The sequence below is a fragment of the Poromitra crassiceps genome (assembly GCF_964638095.1).
Source record: "Poromitra crassiceps genome assembly, chromosome: 2".
NCBI classification, from domain to species: domain Eukaryota; kingdom Metazoa; phylum Chordata; class Actinopteri; order Beryciformes; family Melamphaidae; genus Poromitra; species Poromitra crassiceps.
The window spans coordinates 39631394-39649265 of record NC_139624.1 but is presented as its reverse complement, the minus strand read 5'-3'; the positions used below and the strand labels follow the sequence as shown (position 1 = coordinate 39649265).

The following is a 17872-nucleotide window of genomic DNA, read 5'->3' as shown; positions in this document are numbered from 1 at the left end:
TTACTGTGTACATTTAAAAGTACTTGAGTAGAATATCTATTATTTAAATGACCCAAGTAAGAGTAAGTAATGTACAAATCTTCAAAAAATAAAACTGCTCAAGTACTTGTACTTGAGTACTTTCCATCTCTGGATCTTTAAAAATCTTTGCTGACCCTACTACACAGACACACGCACACGCGTGCATCGATGCTACAGCAGCTAGTCAGAGCTTTCATCTCCATGTTACTTTCATGTGCTCAGCAGTGCGCGGCTTCCTCAGCGAGGCCTTGGCATTAGCTCAGGGCTTGTCATGTGGGAGTCACATCAACGTAATAACTTGATCCTATGGCTCCTATAGAACTAATGCAGTGCTCTTCTTAGCTCTGTCAGATAGGGCTCTCTTGTCTGCTGCAATCACCTCATCAACTCTCCTCTCTCAATCTCTTTTCTCCATTACCCTTCCTCTCTCTCCACCGGCGGCTTTGTCTCTCTCTCTCTTCCTCTGTCTGTTTCTCATATTGCTTGAAGTGGCGTAGTGTTCCTGTCCTATGACACTGTGAATGGAGACATCTTTGATAGCGCGCCGCCCTCACTATCCCCCCACTTAATGTTCTTACCTGCGTGTCTTTCTCTCTGCCTCCTTTCTTTGATGTCTCCAGCAATGCAGGAGGCCATTTGGCCATCGCAATTCCACCACTCCACTAAAAGTGAAATGTCTGCACCCAAATAAAGTCGTGTTCATCCCAGAAAATATGAAATCCCAGAAAACTCTCTCCACCATTGCTTTTTCTCCCTCTTCTCCCCCTCGCCCCGCTCGTTTCACAGAACATCAAACAACCGCCTGGCTTGTAAGGAGAAGAACGAAAGATTTGTTCATTTTCTTATTAGCGCACTTCTAGGCTCGGTGTGTGCTCTCTCTCTCTCACACACACACGCGCGCACACACACACACACACACGCACACACACACACACACACACACACACACACATACACCACACACTTGCATGTCGTGGAAGCTAAAAATGGGTTGGTGGGAAATCCATTCAAGTCACCTGGGTAGGGGGGCCCAAACACAAAGTTGGATGGAGATCCATGCTAATGAAGTGCAGGACACAGAGGAGGGGGAGAGGGGACTAGAAGGGCCACTGGTACATGAGAACACGCATGTCTGTGTGTGGACTCCAGATGCGTGGGCCACTTATAACCCCGCTGACCGCAGATATCCCGCCCCGTGGGCAGGGTCGGTCATAAAAATAAACATTCTGATTAATAGCGGATGGGTTGCGGGTAGGTGAAATTATGTATATCATTAATGAGGAAAATTAATATTAATTACATTCTCTAGTCTATGAACATATTTTAAGCTTCATTGTTCGTCGGCCACTTTATTAGCCGACTATGTATCAAGGAAAGGACCCGAAACGATCACGGCAGTGGTAAACAATACATCCATGCGGTAAATGGGGACGGGATGCCTCAAATTCTTAATAAGATGAATGATGTCACCACAACGAGTAGGGGACGAGCAGACACGTTCGTACGTATTTTCCCCTACAACGAGGCCAATCCACTCATGATTGAAAGCTAAATCTATGCAGGCTATCCAGTAATAGGCTAGTAGACAACATGATGGAGTCAAGTGCTGCACATGTAATCTGCAATCTGGGGAAGTTGACCTGTACTGCAACGATGGCACCGCAGCACAAACAGGAAGTTCATCTCCCCAATGCGAGACTCACTGCTTGATTTAAAAGGCAATATAGCGGTGTGAGATGTCGGGTGCACGGCGGGCGCAGATCTATAAATAGCAGGAAATAATTTTCTCTGATGGATGGGGGACGGATGGTTTATGTTTATGATGGTTATGTGGATTAGGATGGCATAAAAGCTCATCTCTAGTGTGTACGGCATGGAGTACCGACAGGTAGCGAGGGGAGTTTCAGGATGCGCACGCAGCACAAGTTTAAGCATTCAATCAATCCATCAGACTTTATTTGTAGCACTTTTCATACAAACAAATGTAACAAAGTGCTTCACAGACTAAAACTAAAGACGATAAAATGTACAGCTTGCACACTCCAAAAAATATACAGCTCCGGTGCAGGGCACACGCAATATCAAGTCAGTGGAAAAAGCCAGCACACAAAAAAAGGACATTTTGTGTGCTGGCTTTTTCCACTGTGACTTTATAAAAGGTAAAACCACTGTAAGGAAACACCAGAGCCCAGATTAAAACAAGATACGGCTAAATACATAAAAAGAAGAAGCAGCAATAAATAAATATAAATAAATCAAATCAAATCTAAAAGCTAGAGTAGAAAGGTAGGTCTTGAGTTTGCTTGTCAACACCCTCAGCAGCCCTCAGGACCTCCGGGAAGCTGTTCCACAGGCAAGGGCCCTAGAAATGCCTCAGTGTGGCGTTCTGTTCATTCATGCATTGACTACATGTGTACTGCCATTAAGTGTGTGTGTGTGCGCGGGCGGTTGGGGATGCTTTATGAATTAATGCAAAGGAATTTAGTATCAGTAATGTGGTTAAGGCTTTTGAACTGTGTGCTTGTTTATATTTATGTGTTGGTGTCTTTCCGAGTGAGTGAATGAGGGCTGATCCTGAACATAGCTAGCCTTGGTGCTGTGCCTGTGAACATGATTTCTGTCCAGGCGGTAAATCTCCACAAAAGCAGTGAAATTAACGGCCAATGACTTCATTTTACCAGCGTGCGCTCGCGGGGCTGCCTGCGTGCACGCGTGTTTTGTGTTTTGTGTGTGTGCGTGCGCGCGTGTTTGTGTGTTTTGTGTTGTGTGTGTGTGTGCGTGCGCGCCTGTTTGTGTGTTTTGTGTGTGCGCGAGCGTGTTTGTGTTTGTACACGCACGGAAACCTCAATACCCCCTCCCTGCATGTGTCTCAATCCCCAGCTTGCTGCTCTCAGTGGACATGATTTACTACACACACACACACACACACACACACACACACACACACACACACACACACACACACAGTACGGTCTAAACTACTGGTCAGGGGATCATAAAAGTAAGGCTCCATCGTCTCTGGCTGCTAAGAAAACAGGGATGTTTTTCACCCACCAAAAGGGCAATAAAGTCTCTCTCACAAAACAGCTCACACAGCCCACCTGCCATTCAATCCCATTTTCAGCAGCGGAATCTACGCCAACTTAAGAACTTAATTACAGTCTATATCTTCAATACAATCTTTCTTGACTACAGTCTATATCTTCAATACAATCTTTCTTGACTACAGTCTATATCTTCAATACAATCTTTCTTGACTACAGTCTATATCTTCAATACAATCTTTCTTGACTACAGTCTATATCTTCAATACAATCTTTCTTGACTACAGTCTATATCTTCAATACAATCTTTCTTGACTACAGTCTATATCTTCAATACAATCTTTCTTGCCTACAGTCTATATCTTCAATACAATCTTTCTTGACTACAGTCTATATCTTCAATACAATCTTTCTTGACTACAGTCTATATCTTCAATACAATCTTTCTTGACTACAGTCTATATCTTCAATACAATCATTCTTGACTACAGTCTATATCTTCAAGACAATCATTCTTGACTACAGTCTATATCTTCAATACAATCATTCTTGACTACAGTCTATATCTTCAATACAATCTTTCTTGACTACAGTCTATATCTTCAATACAATCTTTCTTGACTACAGTCTATATCTTCAATACAATCTTTCTTGACTACAGTCTATATCTTCAATACAATCTTTCTTGACTACAGTCTATATCTTCAATACAATCTTTCTTGACTACAGTCTATATCTTCAATACAATCTTTCTTGACTACAGTCTATATCTTCAATACAATCTTTCTTGACTACAGTCTATATCTTCAATACAATCTTTCTTGCCTACAGTCTATATCTTCAATACAATCTTTCTTGACTACAGTCTATATCTTCAATACAATCTTTCTTGACTACAGTCTATATCTTCAATACAATCATTCTTGACTACAGTCTATATCTTCAAGACAATCATTCTTGACTACAGTATATCTTCAATACAATCATTCTTGACTACAGTCTATATCTTCAATACAATCATTCTTGACTACAGTCTATATCTCCAATACAATCATTCTTGACTACAGTCTATATCTTCAATACAATCATTCTTGACTACAGTCTATATCTTCAATACAATCTTTCTTGACTACAGTCTATATCTCCAATACAATCATTCTTGACTACAGTCTATATCTTCAATACAATCATTCTTGACTACAGTCTATATCTTCAATACAATCATTCTTGACTACAGTCTATATCTTCAATACAATCTTTCTTGACTACAGTCTATATCTTCAATACAATCTTTCTTGACTACAGTCTATATCTTCAATACAATCATTCTTGACTACAGTCTATATCTTCAATACAATCTTTCTTGACTACAGTCTATATCTTCAATACAATCATTCTTGACTACAGTCTATATCTTCAATACAATCTTTCTTGACTACAGTCTATATCTTCAATACAATCTTTCTTGACTACAGTCTATATCTTCAATACAATCTTTCTTGACTACAGTCTATATCTTCAATACAATCTTTCTTGACTACAGTCTATCTCTTCAATACAATCATTCTTGACTACAGTCTATATCTTCAATACAATCTTTCTTGACTACAGTCTATATCTTCAATACAATCATTCTTGACTACAGTCTATATCTTCAATACAATCTTTCTTGACTACAGTCTATATCTTCAATACAATCTTTCTTGACTACAGTCTATATCTTCAATACAATCTTTCTTGACTACAGTCTATATCTTCAATACAATCATTCTTGACTACAGTCTATATCTTCAATACAATCTTTCTTGACTACAGTCTATATCTTCAATACAATCATTCTTGACTACAGTCTATATCTTCAATACAATCTTTCTTGACTACAGTCTATATCTTCAATACAATCATTCTTGACTACAGTCTATATCTTCAATACAATCTTTCTTGACTACAGTCTATATCTTCAATACAATCATTCTTGACTACAGTCTATATCTTCAATACAATCATTCTTGACTACAATCTATATCTTCAATACAATCTTTCTTGACTACAGTCTATATCTTCAATACAATCATTCTTGACTACAGTCTATATCTTCAATACAATCTTTCTTGACTACAGTCTATATCTTCAATACAATCTTTCTTGACTACAGTCTATATCTTCAATACAATCATTCTTGACTACAGTCTATATCTTCAATACAATCTTTCTTGACTACAGTCTATATCTTCAATACAATCTTTCTTGACTACAGTCTATATCTTCAATACAATCTTCCGGCTTGCGGCACATATTCAACACTGCAGCCTCACAGCACTGGGCCTATAGCCAGTGGTACTGTGATGGATATCTGTCTGTCGCCTCTATTGACCTCAATAACAACTAATCATACCAGCAGCTGCTTATTGAATATGGCTATTTGCATCGATTTTCGCAGGATTAAAGTCTAATGCAGCAGCAAACCTCAACTCGCCTCCACCATTTCCTCTGGGCTCATCCTCCTCATTTCCTTTCTTGTTTGATATTTTACTTGATAATTCAAAGAAAAGCAATAAGTGCAATATATTATATATAAAAATAGAGTCTTCTCACTGGAAACCAGATCACACACAAAGCCGACTCCTGGATGTAGGAGAGACTAATATTCCAAGGTTTTCCCTGCCATTATAAGGCTTAGGCACAGCATCCAAGCCTTTTTGGGCACCACCTAAGACACATGAATGTAAAATCAATGTTGCTCCCCAGTGGACTACTTCAGCAAGTTTTGTCTTTAAGCTTTTGGGGTGTTGTTTATTATCTGCTCTGGCTTTTCCAAATGTTTGTATTGCAATGCAATTATGTTAAATTTCATTTTTTTTTAACCTAAAATGCTAACCCTAAACCCCCATCCCCCCACCCAGCAACCCAGCACCTAAGCCCTCCAAAAAGCCAGGGAAAACCCTGTTTCTTTTTCTCCATAACCTGCCCCGCTTTGCCTGTCCTGTGTGTCCCAAATGAGCATAGCCCCGTTCTCTGCATGCATGGTGTGTGTGTGGCCTCAGCTCTGCATGGTGTGTGTGCTGCCTCAGCTCTGCATGGTGTGTGTGTGGCCTCAGCTCTGCATGGTGTGTGTGCTGCCTCAGCTCTGCATGGTGTGTGTGTGGCCTCAGCTCTGCATGGTGTGTGTGCTGCCTCAGCTCTGCATGGTGTGTGTGCTGCCTCAGCTCTGCATGGTGTGTGTGCAGCCTCAGCTCTGCATGGTGTGTGTGCGGCCTCAGCTCTGCATGGTGTGTGTGTGGCCTCAGCTCTGCATGGTGTGTGTGCTGCCTCAGCTCTGCATGGTGTGTGTGTGCAGCCTCAGCTCTGCATGGTGTGTGTGCGGCCTCAGCTCTGCATGGTGTGTGTGTGGCCTCAGCCCTGCAAGGTGTGTGTGCTGCCTCAGCTCTGCATGGTGTGTGTGTGGCCTCAGCTCTGCATGGTGTGTGTGCTGCCTCAGCTCTGCATGGTGTGTGTGCTGCCTCAGCTCTGCATGGTGTGTGTGTGGCCTCAGCTCTGCATGGTGTGTGTGCTGCCTCAGCTCTGCATGGTGTGTGTGCGGCCTCAGCTCTGCATGGTGTGTGTGTGGCCTCAGCTCTGCATGGTGTGTGTGCGGCCTCAGCTCTGCATGGTGTGTGTGCGGCCTCAGCTCTGCATGGTGTGTGTGTGGCCTCAGCTCTGCATGGTGTGTGTGCGGCCTCAGCTCTGCATGGTGTGTGTGTGGCCTCAGCTCTGCATGGTGTGTGTGTGTGGCCTCAGCTCTGCATGGTGTGTGTGTGCAGCCTCAGCTCTGCATGGTGTGTGTGTGGCCTCAGCTCTGCATGGTGTGTGTGCTGCCTCAGCTCTGCATGGTGTGTGTGCTGCCTCAGCTCTGCATGGTGTGTGTGTGGCCTCAGCTCTGCATGGTGTGTGTGCGGCCTCAGCTCTGCATGGTGTGTGTGCGGCCTCAGCTCTGCATGGTGTGTGTGTGGCCTCAGCTCTGCATGGTGTGTGTGTGTGGCCTCAGCTCTGCATGGTGTGTGTGTGCAGCCTCAGCTCTGCATGGTGTGTGTGCAGCCTCAGCTCTGCATGGTGTGTGTGTGTGGCCTCAGCTCTGCATGGTGTGTGTGTGTGTGTGTGTGTGGCCTCAGCTCTGCATGGTGTGTGTGTGGCCTCAGCTCTGCATGGTGTGTGTGTGTGGCCTCAGCTCTGCATGGTGTGTGTGTGCAGCCTCAGCTCTGCATGGTGTGTGTGTGCAGCCTCAGCTCTGCATGGTGTGTGTGTGCAGCCTCAGCTCTGCATGGTGTGTGTGTGCTGCCTCAGCTCTGCATGGTGTGTGTGCTGCCTCAGCTCTGCATGGTGTGTGTGTGGCCTCAGCTCTGCATGGTGTGTGTGCAGCCTCAGCTCTGCATGGTGTGTGTGTGTGCTGCCTCAGCTCTGCATGGTGTGTGTGTGCAGCCTCAGCTCTGCATGGTGTGTGTGCTGCCTCAGCTCTGCATGGTGTGTGTGCAGCCTCAGCTCTGCATGGTGTGTGTGCGGCCTCAGCTCTGCATGGTGTGTGTGCAGCCTCAGCTCTGCATGGTGTGTGTGCTGCCTCAGCTCTGCATGGTGTGTGTGTGTGGCCTCAGCTCTGCATGGTGTGTGTGCGGCCTCGGCCCTCAGCTCTGCATCCTGTCCAGTCCCCCCATTTGACATTAGGACCAAACGGCTCTCTGGCCCTGACTCTCATGTTGACTCACAAGGCACTGCGCTCCAGGCCTGCTTAGAATAGCCTCCTGTCTGCTCCACTAGCACACTGGCTACGTGGCTAGTGCATACACATACACATTGATGCACACACGCGCTCTGTAGTACAAACACTGTAGTACAAACACTGTAGCACATTCTAGCACACAGACATGTAGCTCAGTCTCCTATGGGAACCATTTCAAATGCAGCCTACGTGATGGAAGAAGACAAAATGTTTCAACAGTTAAGTGGGCATCTTGTGGGTGATAGTGATATTACTGAATGTGGGGGCTTTAGCAGATGGATGACTGTTGCCGTGGCCATTACAAGGCCTATTGGTCTCGGTCATTCTAATGTGAATAACACTTTATTGCGGCCATCTTCTGCGCCTCACTGCATAGTAATTTACGATGAGGGGAGGGGGGGGGGGGGGGGGATCTAAATTTGAGACCGCAGCAAAATAGGGTTTTAAAATGCCCTGCCAACCCTTTTACATCCAGGATGAGCCTAATCCTGAAATAGAGCAACATTCTGGAGGAAATAAGTCGTTATTTTGTTTCAGGTTCCCTTTCCTGCTGATTAAAAGGCTCGAGCTTTGACCCGTTTAAATCAGTGTCCTCTTGATCACGCTGAAACACACACACACACACACACACACACACACACACACACACACACACACACACACACACACACACACAGACAGACATGTACACGTGTGCATTACAGCAGTTATCGTCCCTGCAGTTCCATTTGCTCTGACCTCTTGGTCCTCCCCTCCTCGCTCCCTCCCCTCCTCCCCCTGCCTCTCTCCCTCAAGTACCCCCAGTGGTCCAGTCCATTACTGGTATCAGCACTTCCCATCCACTGTATTCTGCCGTGGCCGTGGCAACACCATCCCTGCAGCCTCCGCCTACCCTCCTCTCCCCCCTCCCCCGCACCCACACCTCCCGTGGTGCAGTCCGGGCCGTCCACCAATCATGCGGGAGCTGCGAGGGCCGGGCTATATATCCCCCGATCCATCTCTAGCTGGCACTCTTGCATCACGTTCGCTGTGCCGCCTCCTCTCCCCGAGAGGAGAGGGCTCACTCGCTCTCTCTCTTTCTACTTGTCTCTCCTCTCTCTTGGTTCCTCTGACTCTGTTCCTCTCTCTCTTTCTACTTGTCTCTCCTCTCTCTTGGTTCCTCTGACTCTGTTCCTCTCTCTCTTTCTACTTGTCTCTCCTCTCTCTTGGTTCCTCTGACTCTGTTCCTCTCTCTCTTTCTACTTGTCTCTCCTCTCTCTTGGTTCCTCTGACTCTGTTCCTCTCTCTCTTTCTACTTGTCTCTCTTGGTTCCTCTGACTCTGTTCCTCTCTCTCTTTCTACTTGTCTCTCCTCTCTCTTGGTTCCTCTGACTCTGTTCCTCTCTCTCTTTCTACTTGTCTCTCTTGGTTCCTCTGACTCTGTTCCTCTCTCTCTTTCTACTTGTCTCTCCTCTCTCTTGGTTCCTCTGACTCTGTTCCTCTCTCTCTTTCTACTTGTCTCTCCTCTCTCTTGGTTCCTCTGACTCTGTTCCTTTCTCTTCCTTTCTTTCCCCCCTCTCCATTCACACTGGTTTATTTTGTTCACTTTGTTTTTCCTTTTTGTACTCGTTTACCCCCCCTTCATCCCTCTCTTTCCTGTTCCTTTACTTTCAGTGGTCTCTGTCTCCCTTTGCCTCCCTCTCTTCATCCGCCCTCTCAGTTTGGGCTCTTATGTATTCTATCCCATGTAGTCTTGCAGAAACACCTGATCTCTCATCACCAGCTTATCCAGCTCCGCCACATTTTCTCACTTTGCATATCTTGTTTTTCTGCTGTTGCCTGCTTTTTTCTATTTTGCTCTGCTCCCTTTTTCTGCCCTTTTTCCACTCCTTCTTCTCCTGCCTTCTCTCAGTCTCACATCTCATCATTTATTTCAAGCATTCATAGCAAATCACTTTCTGTATCTCTTTCTCACTGTCTTGTATTTTTTGCCTTTGTCCCTGTTCTTCTTGTTTCTTGTCCTCCTTTAACTCTGCCATTACCCATCCTTTCCTCTCCCTCTGTCCTCAGGCCCTTTCCTCTCCCTCTGTCCTCAGGCCCTTTCCTCTCCCTCTGTCTTCAGGCCCTTTCCTCTCCCTCTGTCCTCAGGCCCTTTCCTCTCCCTCTGTCCTCAGGCCCTTTCCTCTCCCTCTGTCCTCAGGCCTTTTCCTCTCCCTCTGTCCTCAGGCCCTGTCCTCTCCCTCTGTCCTCAGGCCCTGTCCTCTCCCTCTGTCCTCAGGCCTTTTCCTCTCCCTCTGTCCTCAGGCCCTTTCCTCTCCCTCTGTCCTCAGGCCCTTTCCTCTCCCTCTGTCCTCAGGCCCTGTCCTCTCCCTCTGTCCTCAGGCCTTTTCCTCTCCCTCTGTCCTCAGGCCCTTTCCTCTCCCTCTGTCCTCAGGCCCTTTCCTCTCCCTCTGTCCTCAGGCCCTTTCCTCTCCCTCTGTCCTCAGGCCCTTTCCTCTCCCTCTGTCCTCAGGCCCTTTCCTCTCCCTCTGTCCTCAGGCCCTGTCCTCTCCCTCTGTCCTCAGGCCTTTTCCTCTCCCTCTGTCCTCAGGCCTTTTCCTCTCCCTCTGTCCTCAGGCCCTGTCCTCTCCCTCTGTCCCCAGGCCTTTTCCTCTCCCTCTGCCCTCGGGCCCTGTCCTCTCACCTCTTTCCTCAGGCCCTGTCCTCTCCCTCTGTCCTCAGGCCCTGTCCTCTCCCTCTGTCCTCTCCCCCTGTCCTCTGTCCTCAGGCTCTGTCCTCTCCCGCTGTCCTCAGGCCCTGTCCTCTGTCCTCAGGCTCTGTCCTCTCCCCCTGTCCTCTGTCCTCAGGCTCTGTCCTCTGTCCTCTCCCTCTGTCCTCAGGCTCTGTCCTCTGTCCTCTCCCTCTGTCCTCAGGCTCTGTCCTCTCCCCCTGTCCTCTGTCCTCAGGCTCTGTCCTCTGTCCTCTCCCTCTGTCCTCAGGCTCTGTCCTCTGTCCTCTCCCTCTGTCCTCAGGCTCTGTCCTCTCCCTCTGTCCTCAGGCTCTGTCATCTGTCCTCTGTCCTCAGGCTCTGTCCTCTGTCCCTGTCCTCTCCCTCTGTCCTCTGTCCTCAGGCTCTGTCCTCTCCCTCTGTCCTCAGGCTCTGTCCTCTGTCCTCATGCTCTGTCCTCTGTCCTCAGGCTCTGTCCTCTCCCTCTGTCCTCTGTCTCTGTCCTCTGTCCCTGTCCTCTCCCTCTGTCCTCAGGCTCTGTCCCCTCCCTCTGTCCCTGTCCTCTGTCCTCAGGCTCTGTCCTCTCCCTCTGTCCTCTGTCCCTGTCCTCTCCCCATGTCCTCTGTCCTCAGGCTCTGTCCTCTGTCCTCAGGCTCTGTCTTCTCCCTCTGTCCTCAGGCTCTGTCCTCTCCCTCTGTCCTCAGGCTCTGTCCTCTCCCCCTGTCCTCTGTCCTCAGGCTCGGTGAGCTGTGGCTAAATAGGTGCATCTTGCCTTGCTTCCTCTTTCCAAATGGCTTCATGATTGCTAATGAAGCACACAGACAGAAAAACAGGATGGCACGGAAGTAGAGAGGGGAGGGAGGGAGGGAGTGTTTCCCACGGAGACGGGCCTATCGGCTAGCGAGCTGATTGGCCGATTGACTGATGACCCTGTAGTCATGTTGACTCATCGATCAGTATGAAACAGCCTAGAGTCGCACAGCACAGCACATCACAGCCATTATATACTGTATGACCACATAGCACAAGCACAACATAGCTTATAGGGAACAGTACGACGCCGCTTAGAAAGGACACAGCTTCATTCTTAATAATGCAGTGTTTTACACCTGTTCATGCAACTGTTCATGATCTCTCTTAACTCCTTTGCACTAACAATTTAGATAGAACATTCACACACACGCACGCACACGCACACACACACGCACGCACACACACACACACACACACACACACACATTGTTGTCACACACATTATTGTTGTAAACAACAGGAGTGGAGCCAGAGGCATGCAGTCTGAGGTGTGAGTCAGCACAATGACACATGGGGCTGTACTCTGTATGAAGTGAGAGCTGTGATTATTCTACCTGCTCTTCCTCTCTCTTTTGTGCTTATCCATCCCTCCCATTTTGAGTGGACTTGTTTGCCCTCTTGTTGGCTGTAGCGTGAAGCCACATCAGAGAACACAGTTAAGACAAACACATAGAGTACATGTACACATAGACACACTTGCATGTCTCATCATCAGTCTAGCTCATTCTCATTGAGGCTGGAAAGGCATCGCATGAAAAGAGGGTGAGGTGTGGTTGACTTAATCCTGTCTGTTTTGTGACCAGCGCTGGTGGCCCTCGGTGCACTGCAGTGGGTTATATTTATCCTAATAAGATGCCCGTGGGTAGACAGGAGAGCTCTCCTAGGCTTCTGACAAGACACTGTGATGCAAGTCCTGACCACAAACATAAATGTGGTCAGGACTTGCATCACCATTTCCTGTCAGAATCCTGAAAGGAGAGTCCTCCTGTCTACCCGCTGTCATCTTATTGGGATAAATAAGTAGACAGTGAGTAGACAGCAGACCTCTCCTTCTAGCATTCTGTCAAGACACCAGGTCCTGACCACAGACACAAACGTGCCATCCTCCTAGCTTTGTGCTTGTCATTACTTAGGTGTGCGTAGCCTTTCTAATTTAAAATGTGTGTATGTGCTTTTGTCGTTCTTTCCATTTCGAAGAGCAAACAGCAAATTGGTTTAATTATTAAACTCTTAAAATAAAATAAACTATTTGAGTGTGTGTGTGTGGGTAGGAAATAGACAAGCTCTCCCCGAATCTCTTTGCCCTGCTCTGTCTTTGCATCTCAAAATACCTCCTTAAAGTCCTCCTGAAGGTCACAGTCACTGTCCAGTGTGTTGCTTTATTTCTCCCCGTTTTTCTTTTTCCAGGGACAATATCTTGCTCTTAAGCATGTGCTTTCCTTGCTATGCTATGAGCTTAAGTTTGTCTGTGTCGCCTCGCCTGTCTGTTTTTGCACCTCTCCTAGGAAAGATTGTGCCCTCCTTGTGCCCATAAATTACACTATTGCCATCTCCTTTTCATCAGTGCTATCATATCCTTCTCAGCTTAGCTATGTAGCATAGAGGGCAATTAAAATATAAACTTGCAACAAATGCTGCCCCACTCCAGGATTTCATGTGTCTCCAAGCACAGGATGTCCACAAAAACGGCTAAATGTGCAAAAAACTAGCTGATGTAGTCTGTGTGTATATCTTTTTTCTGTTTCCCTCTTTAAACTACCCTCTACAACCCCATCTCGTTCTTTATCTGTGTCTCTCCCTGCCTCCGTCACTTCCTCATTTCTCCGAGCTGGGTTGTCACCCGCACAAACACACGTATCGCTCTCCCCTTCTGACGGCGCCCTGTACTGCAGGTTAAAAATCAAATTAACTGAAGCCCACCTACATCTGTGCTGCCGCCTAATTGTGAAAAGTAGGGTACTGACCTGGTCCTCTGCTATAGACCCTTTTCACAGCCACCATTTTGTGTCTAAAAGGCAGGAAGTTTCACAGGTGCACCAAAACCTTAATTAGGATGTCCAACTTCCAGTCCATTTAGGTGTTCCAGTGCTGGGGCCCTAATTAGTGAGTTGGTTGCACCTGCGTTTCCCCTGCCATTTAGACACAAAATGGCAGCTGTGAAAAGGGCTAATTGGCTGGTGTCTGTGCCCTGTGATAGTGCCCTCTATAGGGTACACCGCGTGGTGACATCACCTGGCACAAAGACCAGCCAATAGCAGATGACCAGTACATTACCCTACTTTTCACCATTAGGTGTCAGGCTTCACCACAGATTGAGGTGGGGTTTAGTTACCCTCTAAGCACGTCAAAAGCCCTCCAAGCTCTCAGCTAACCACTTCTCTCTTTCTTCCATCCAGAAAGTCGGCCTCTCTCTCTCCTTTCCATCCGCCCCCTCTCTCTGTTCTTCTGTCTGTTTCTCTTCATCTATCACAAAGGCATGAAAAGGCCACAGCAGCAGGGATGGGAGGAAAAGCCCCGATGTTGCTTTGATGGCCCTTGCAGGCACTCTCCACACCGGCTTCTCCCTTCACCACACTACTGACAGCTTCTGTAACCCTACCAGGCCAAAGCTTTGCCACCAGTACTAGAGACCTGCCACTGTGGCACTGCTGACATTGTGCCTCGTCGGAAGCTATTCCTTTATTTGCATTTTTATTTTGTTTTCTGTTACTTTAGTATTATTATCTACAGTAGTTTTATAGGTGTTCATGTGAGATTTTTTTTCCCCCAGTCAACTTTTAGTCACTAACATTAAACCCTTTTGTGGTACTCTCTCCCTAACCTCTGACCCACAAACATCTCTCTCATAACACGTTACTTTTTTATTTCGCTGCTTTCTGCCCCTAGGCTGGCTCCCACCAGCTGTCTTCTGCACTGTCCTCAGTGAGACTTGGTTCTACTGTAACCATCCTGCTCAAGCAGAGAGAGAGAGAGAGAGAGGATGACAGAGACAGCAGCAGCACTGTTTGTTCTGCCAGTCCTCACCTGTCTTAAGACATGTCTACTAACCACTGTGCATGTTGTATGTAATTTCTCTCAGTTAAGCAGAGACGTGTGAAGTTATATTATGATTGAGGGAGGGTTATTGCCAAAGATGAAGAATGCACAGTTAACAGTGAGACCCGAAAGCATTTGTCACCATAAAAAGCCCCCACACTGATGGATGAAGGCACAACAGCTGGCAATGCCATGAAAAGAGAAATGAGGATCTATATTTCTTTTGGCAAAGTGCAAGACAGTCTTAACTCCCAAATGGTATTTCATCTGAATGTTCTCACCCCCTTTCTTTCACTCATTAGGTACACGATTAATAACACCAGTTGAGGACATAAAAAAAGAGCCATATATAAATAACCCTATCGGCTCACATCAATCAAAAGCATCTCAGTTAACATTAGATGTTATGACAGCACTGCGTTGCCACACATGGACCGTTATGTACACCGTATCCTTCAGTCTGTTCACATCATTCTTGATGGATTTGTAGAACTTAAAAGCTGACAGATTGAACACAGGCTTTTGATCAGCCACACCTTGATGAAGCACCATGACATTGACGAACACTATGCAGACTGAACAAGCTCTTCCCTCCCACGTGAAGGCATAATGTTTGAAGACATTTAGAAAAGCACCAGCCACTTCTTGCACCATGATTCATTGTGCCTGAGTCATTCAGCACACGTAGGGTTAAAGTAGCTGCAGCGTCTTACTGCAGTGTCTAAAGCATTTGGCTGATGGCTACAGTCTACGCCAGGAGAAAGAGGAGAAAGGAAAAAAACATCTCTCTCTAATGCTTCCTTTTTGTTTCTTCCAAAAATCCTTTTTATTGCATTTATAACATTTGGCACAGTACAAATTCATGGTGCTTTTACAAGATAAACCTGTAAAGATCCACACTGAGCTTTTTCTGTTTTTGTTAAAGAAAGTCTTCTCGGTATAAATGTTTTTTTCTTTTCACTGCATTCTCTGTAGCATGGTTTAAAAATCACACAGAATGCCCCTTTTTTTTTAAACAATACTACCCTCATTTTTTTGTCAAAGTCAAGACAGCATCTTAAACAACTCATCTTTTTAAATAGAAGTTACAAGTTAGAAAATAGTTTCAATTTATTTCTTTTTAATATAATATGTTTCTCTATCACCAGCCCATGGTAGTTTCAATTTTTCCATATATATATTTATTTATAAGCATGTACAACAAGAAATCATCAGTCTTTTTAAGTTTGCACTCTGTACAAAAAGTAGTTCCTGTCCTTTTTTCCCCATTGTGCATTCTATTGCATGATTTTATGAGAAAGGGAGGGAGGGGGCATTGGGACAGGGCTAGGAGGGAGCTAGGGCTATGGAGGGGAGAGACTTTTGGGGCCTTTTAAATCTGAGTCTCCTGTACCTTCTCCTTGGTGTGAGTTTTTACCACAAAGGGCTCAGCCATGGCTGTGATGGTGCTGGGCAAGGTTCGGGGGAGAGAGTTCCCAACATTGTTGTCTGTCCATTTTGCCCCATGGCCGGTTGGTTTATAGGTGTTATATTTGGGCTTTAGGGTGCTATAGTCCACCTTATGCGGGCTGTAGTCCACTTTGTGGGGACTGTAATCCATTTGGGGCCTCTGGGTGTGGGGACTAAAGTCAGACTGGAATGCGCTGTAATCCGCTTTGTGGGGGCTGAAGTCGGTCTTGAAGACGCTGTAGTCTGCTGTGGTCTTACGGGGAGTGTAAGGGTCCTTGGGTATGTAGCTACTGCTGTCAGCTTTAGATCTCTGGGCACTGTAGTCCATTTTGGGGGTAGGCTGAGAGCTGTAGTCAGGCTTAAATGGGCTATAGTCTGGTTTAGGTCTTGGATGAGTGCTATAGTCAGGCTTGAATGGACTATATTCAGATTTAGGTTTGGGGTGTGTGCTGTAGTCCGATTTTAACGGGCTGTAGTCATGTTTGGGTTTTGGTTGGGTGCTGTAATCTCGTTTAAATGGGCTGAAATCAGTTTTCTGTCTGGGATGAGTGCTGTAATCTGTTTTGAAAGGGCTGTAGTCTGTTTTAGTTTTTGGGTGAGTGCCAAAGTCGGGTTTGAAGGGGCTGTATTCTGCTTTAGTCTTGTGAGTGCTATAATCCGGTCTGAATGGGCTGTAGTCAGGCTTTGGTCTATGAAGGCTAAAATCTGGCGTGGATTTGTGAGTGCTGTAATCTTGGCTGGATTTGTGGCTACTGAAGTCCATAGTGGGCTTATATGTGGTATACTCAGCCTTGGGCTTGTGAAGAGTGAAGTCAGGCTGGGATTTGTACTCTGCCTTGGGTTTGTGAAAGCCATAGTCAGTCTTGTGGCTGATAAAATCCAGTTTGTGTATACTGTTGTGGTCCCGTATTTCGGGCAGTGTGAGAGCCGTCTCTTGAGCTGCAGAAGCTGGTGGTGGCAGGTCCTCTTCATCCACCTGAATGATCTCCACAGTACGGGCAGCTGCCACTGTGCTCCTCTGCTGGTGGCGCTTTCTCAGTTTGTAGAAGGCGATGAGCATGACTGCAGCCAACAGTGTCACCGCCACAAAGCAACCTATTATGATCTTGGTGGTCTTCATTACCTCGTCCAGGCTGGGGCCGGACTTGCCTGGCTTGCCAGTGCCACCCTGAGGTCCTGGCATCACAGATGGCTTGACTGCACCTGGTGGGTTGTCGGTGCTCTGTAGCAGCACAGTGGGTGTGGAGATGAACACTGGTTGAAAAACAGAGGGAGAGGCCGTTGTGGTTGTAGTCCCTAGGCCTCCCCCTCCTCCTCCAGCCCCAGCAGCAGCAGCTGTAGTGGTGGTTTTGGGTTTTGCCATCTCAGTGGTTGGCCCCAAGACCTCCACAGTCACTGTGGTGAAGTAGCTCAAGTTGGACGTATTAAGCTCGGCCGCACTCACATTGAGGTAGGCGGAGGCATTGGAATTCCCAGCCGCATTGGACACCATGCAGGTGTAGGTGCCCGTGTCGGCTGCCAGGACGTTTGAGAAATTAAGTGTACCATCATTGAGGACTGATATTCTTGGGTGACTGGTGGCATGCGTCAGGATAGTCCCATTGGGTAGGAGCCAGCGCACTGAAGACATTGGAGCTGTGCGGCAACGGAATTCTGCTACTCTCTCAGCCGAGATGTTCAAGTCCCTTGGTGCATCAGCAATGAAAGGGGCAGAACACTGGACTGCAGCACCCTCACCCCGGTCCACATCCACCAGCTGTCGACCTCTCATGCTGGCAGGTGAGTGGCAGCGTCCACAGCAGGTAGAGTTAGTGGGGATATACTCCCTCAGCCAGCGTGCTAACCACACAGCCTCACAGCCACAGTTCCAAGGGTTGTGATGGAGATGGAGCTCCACCAGGTACCTGAGCGGCGAGTACAGATCGTGTGGCAATGCACTCAGATTGTTGTGGGCCAGATTGAGCTCCACCAATGAAGACAGGTCATCGAAGGCATTGCGCTCTATCACGGTGATTTGTGAGTTCATCACCCACAGCTTTTTCAGTGATCGCAGGCCTTTGAAGGAGCCCGGCTT

General features: G+C 46.8%; 2 protein-coding genes across 2 annotated transcripts in view; one reads left to right on the top strand and one right to left on the bottom strand.

The window, feature by feature from the left end:
* Positions 1–17872, top strand: part of snd1 (staphylococcal nuclease and tudor domain containing 1) — a 400387-nt gene that overhangs the window by 190910 nt on the left and 191605 nt on the right. The gene's annotated exons all lie outside the window — the stretch shown is intronic.
* The window catches only part of lrrc4.1 (leucine rich repeat containing 4.1), a gene marked incomplete at both ends in the record, with an annotated part of 2850 nt that continues 699 nt past the window's right edge, over positions 15722–17872 (bottom strand). The window contains one exon of the mRNA XM_083655634.1: positions 15722–17872. This exon is cut by the window's right edge and continues 699 nt beyond it. Within this exon, the coding sequence (XP_083511760.1) occupies positions 15722–17872 (2151 nt within the window).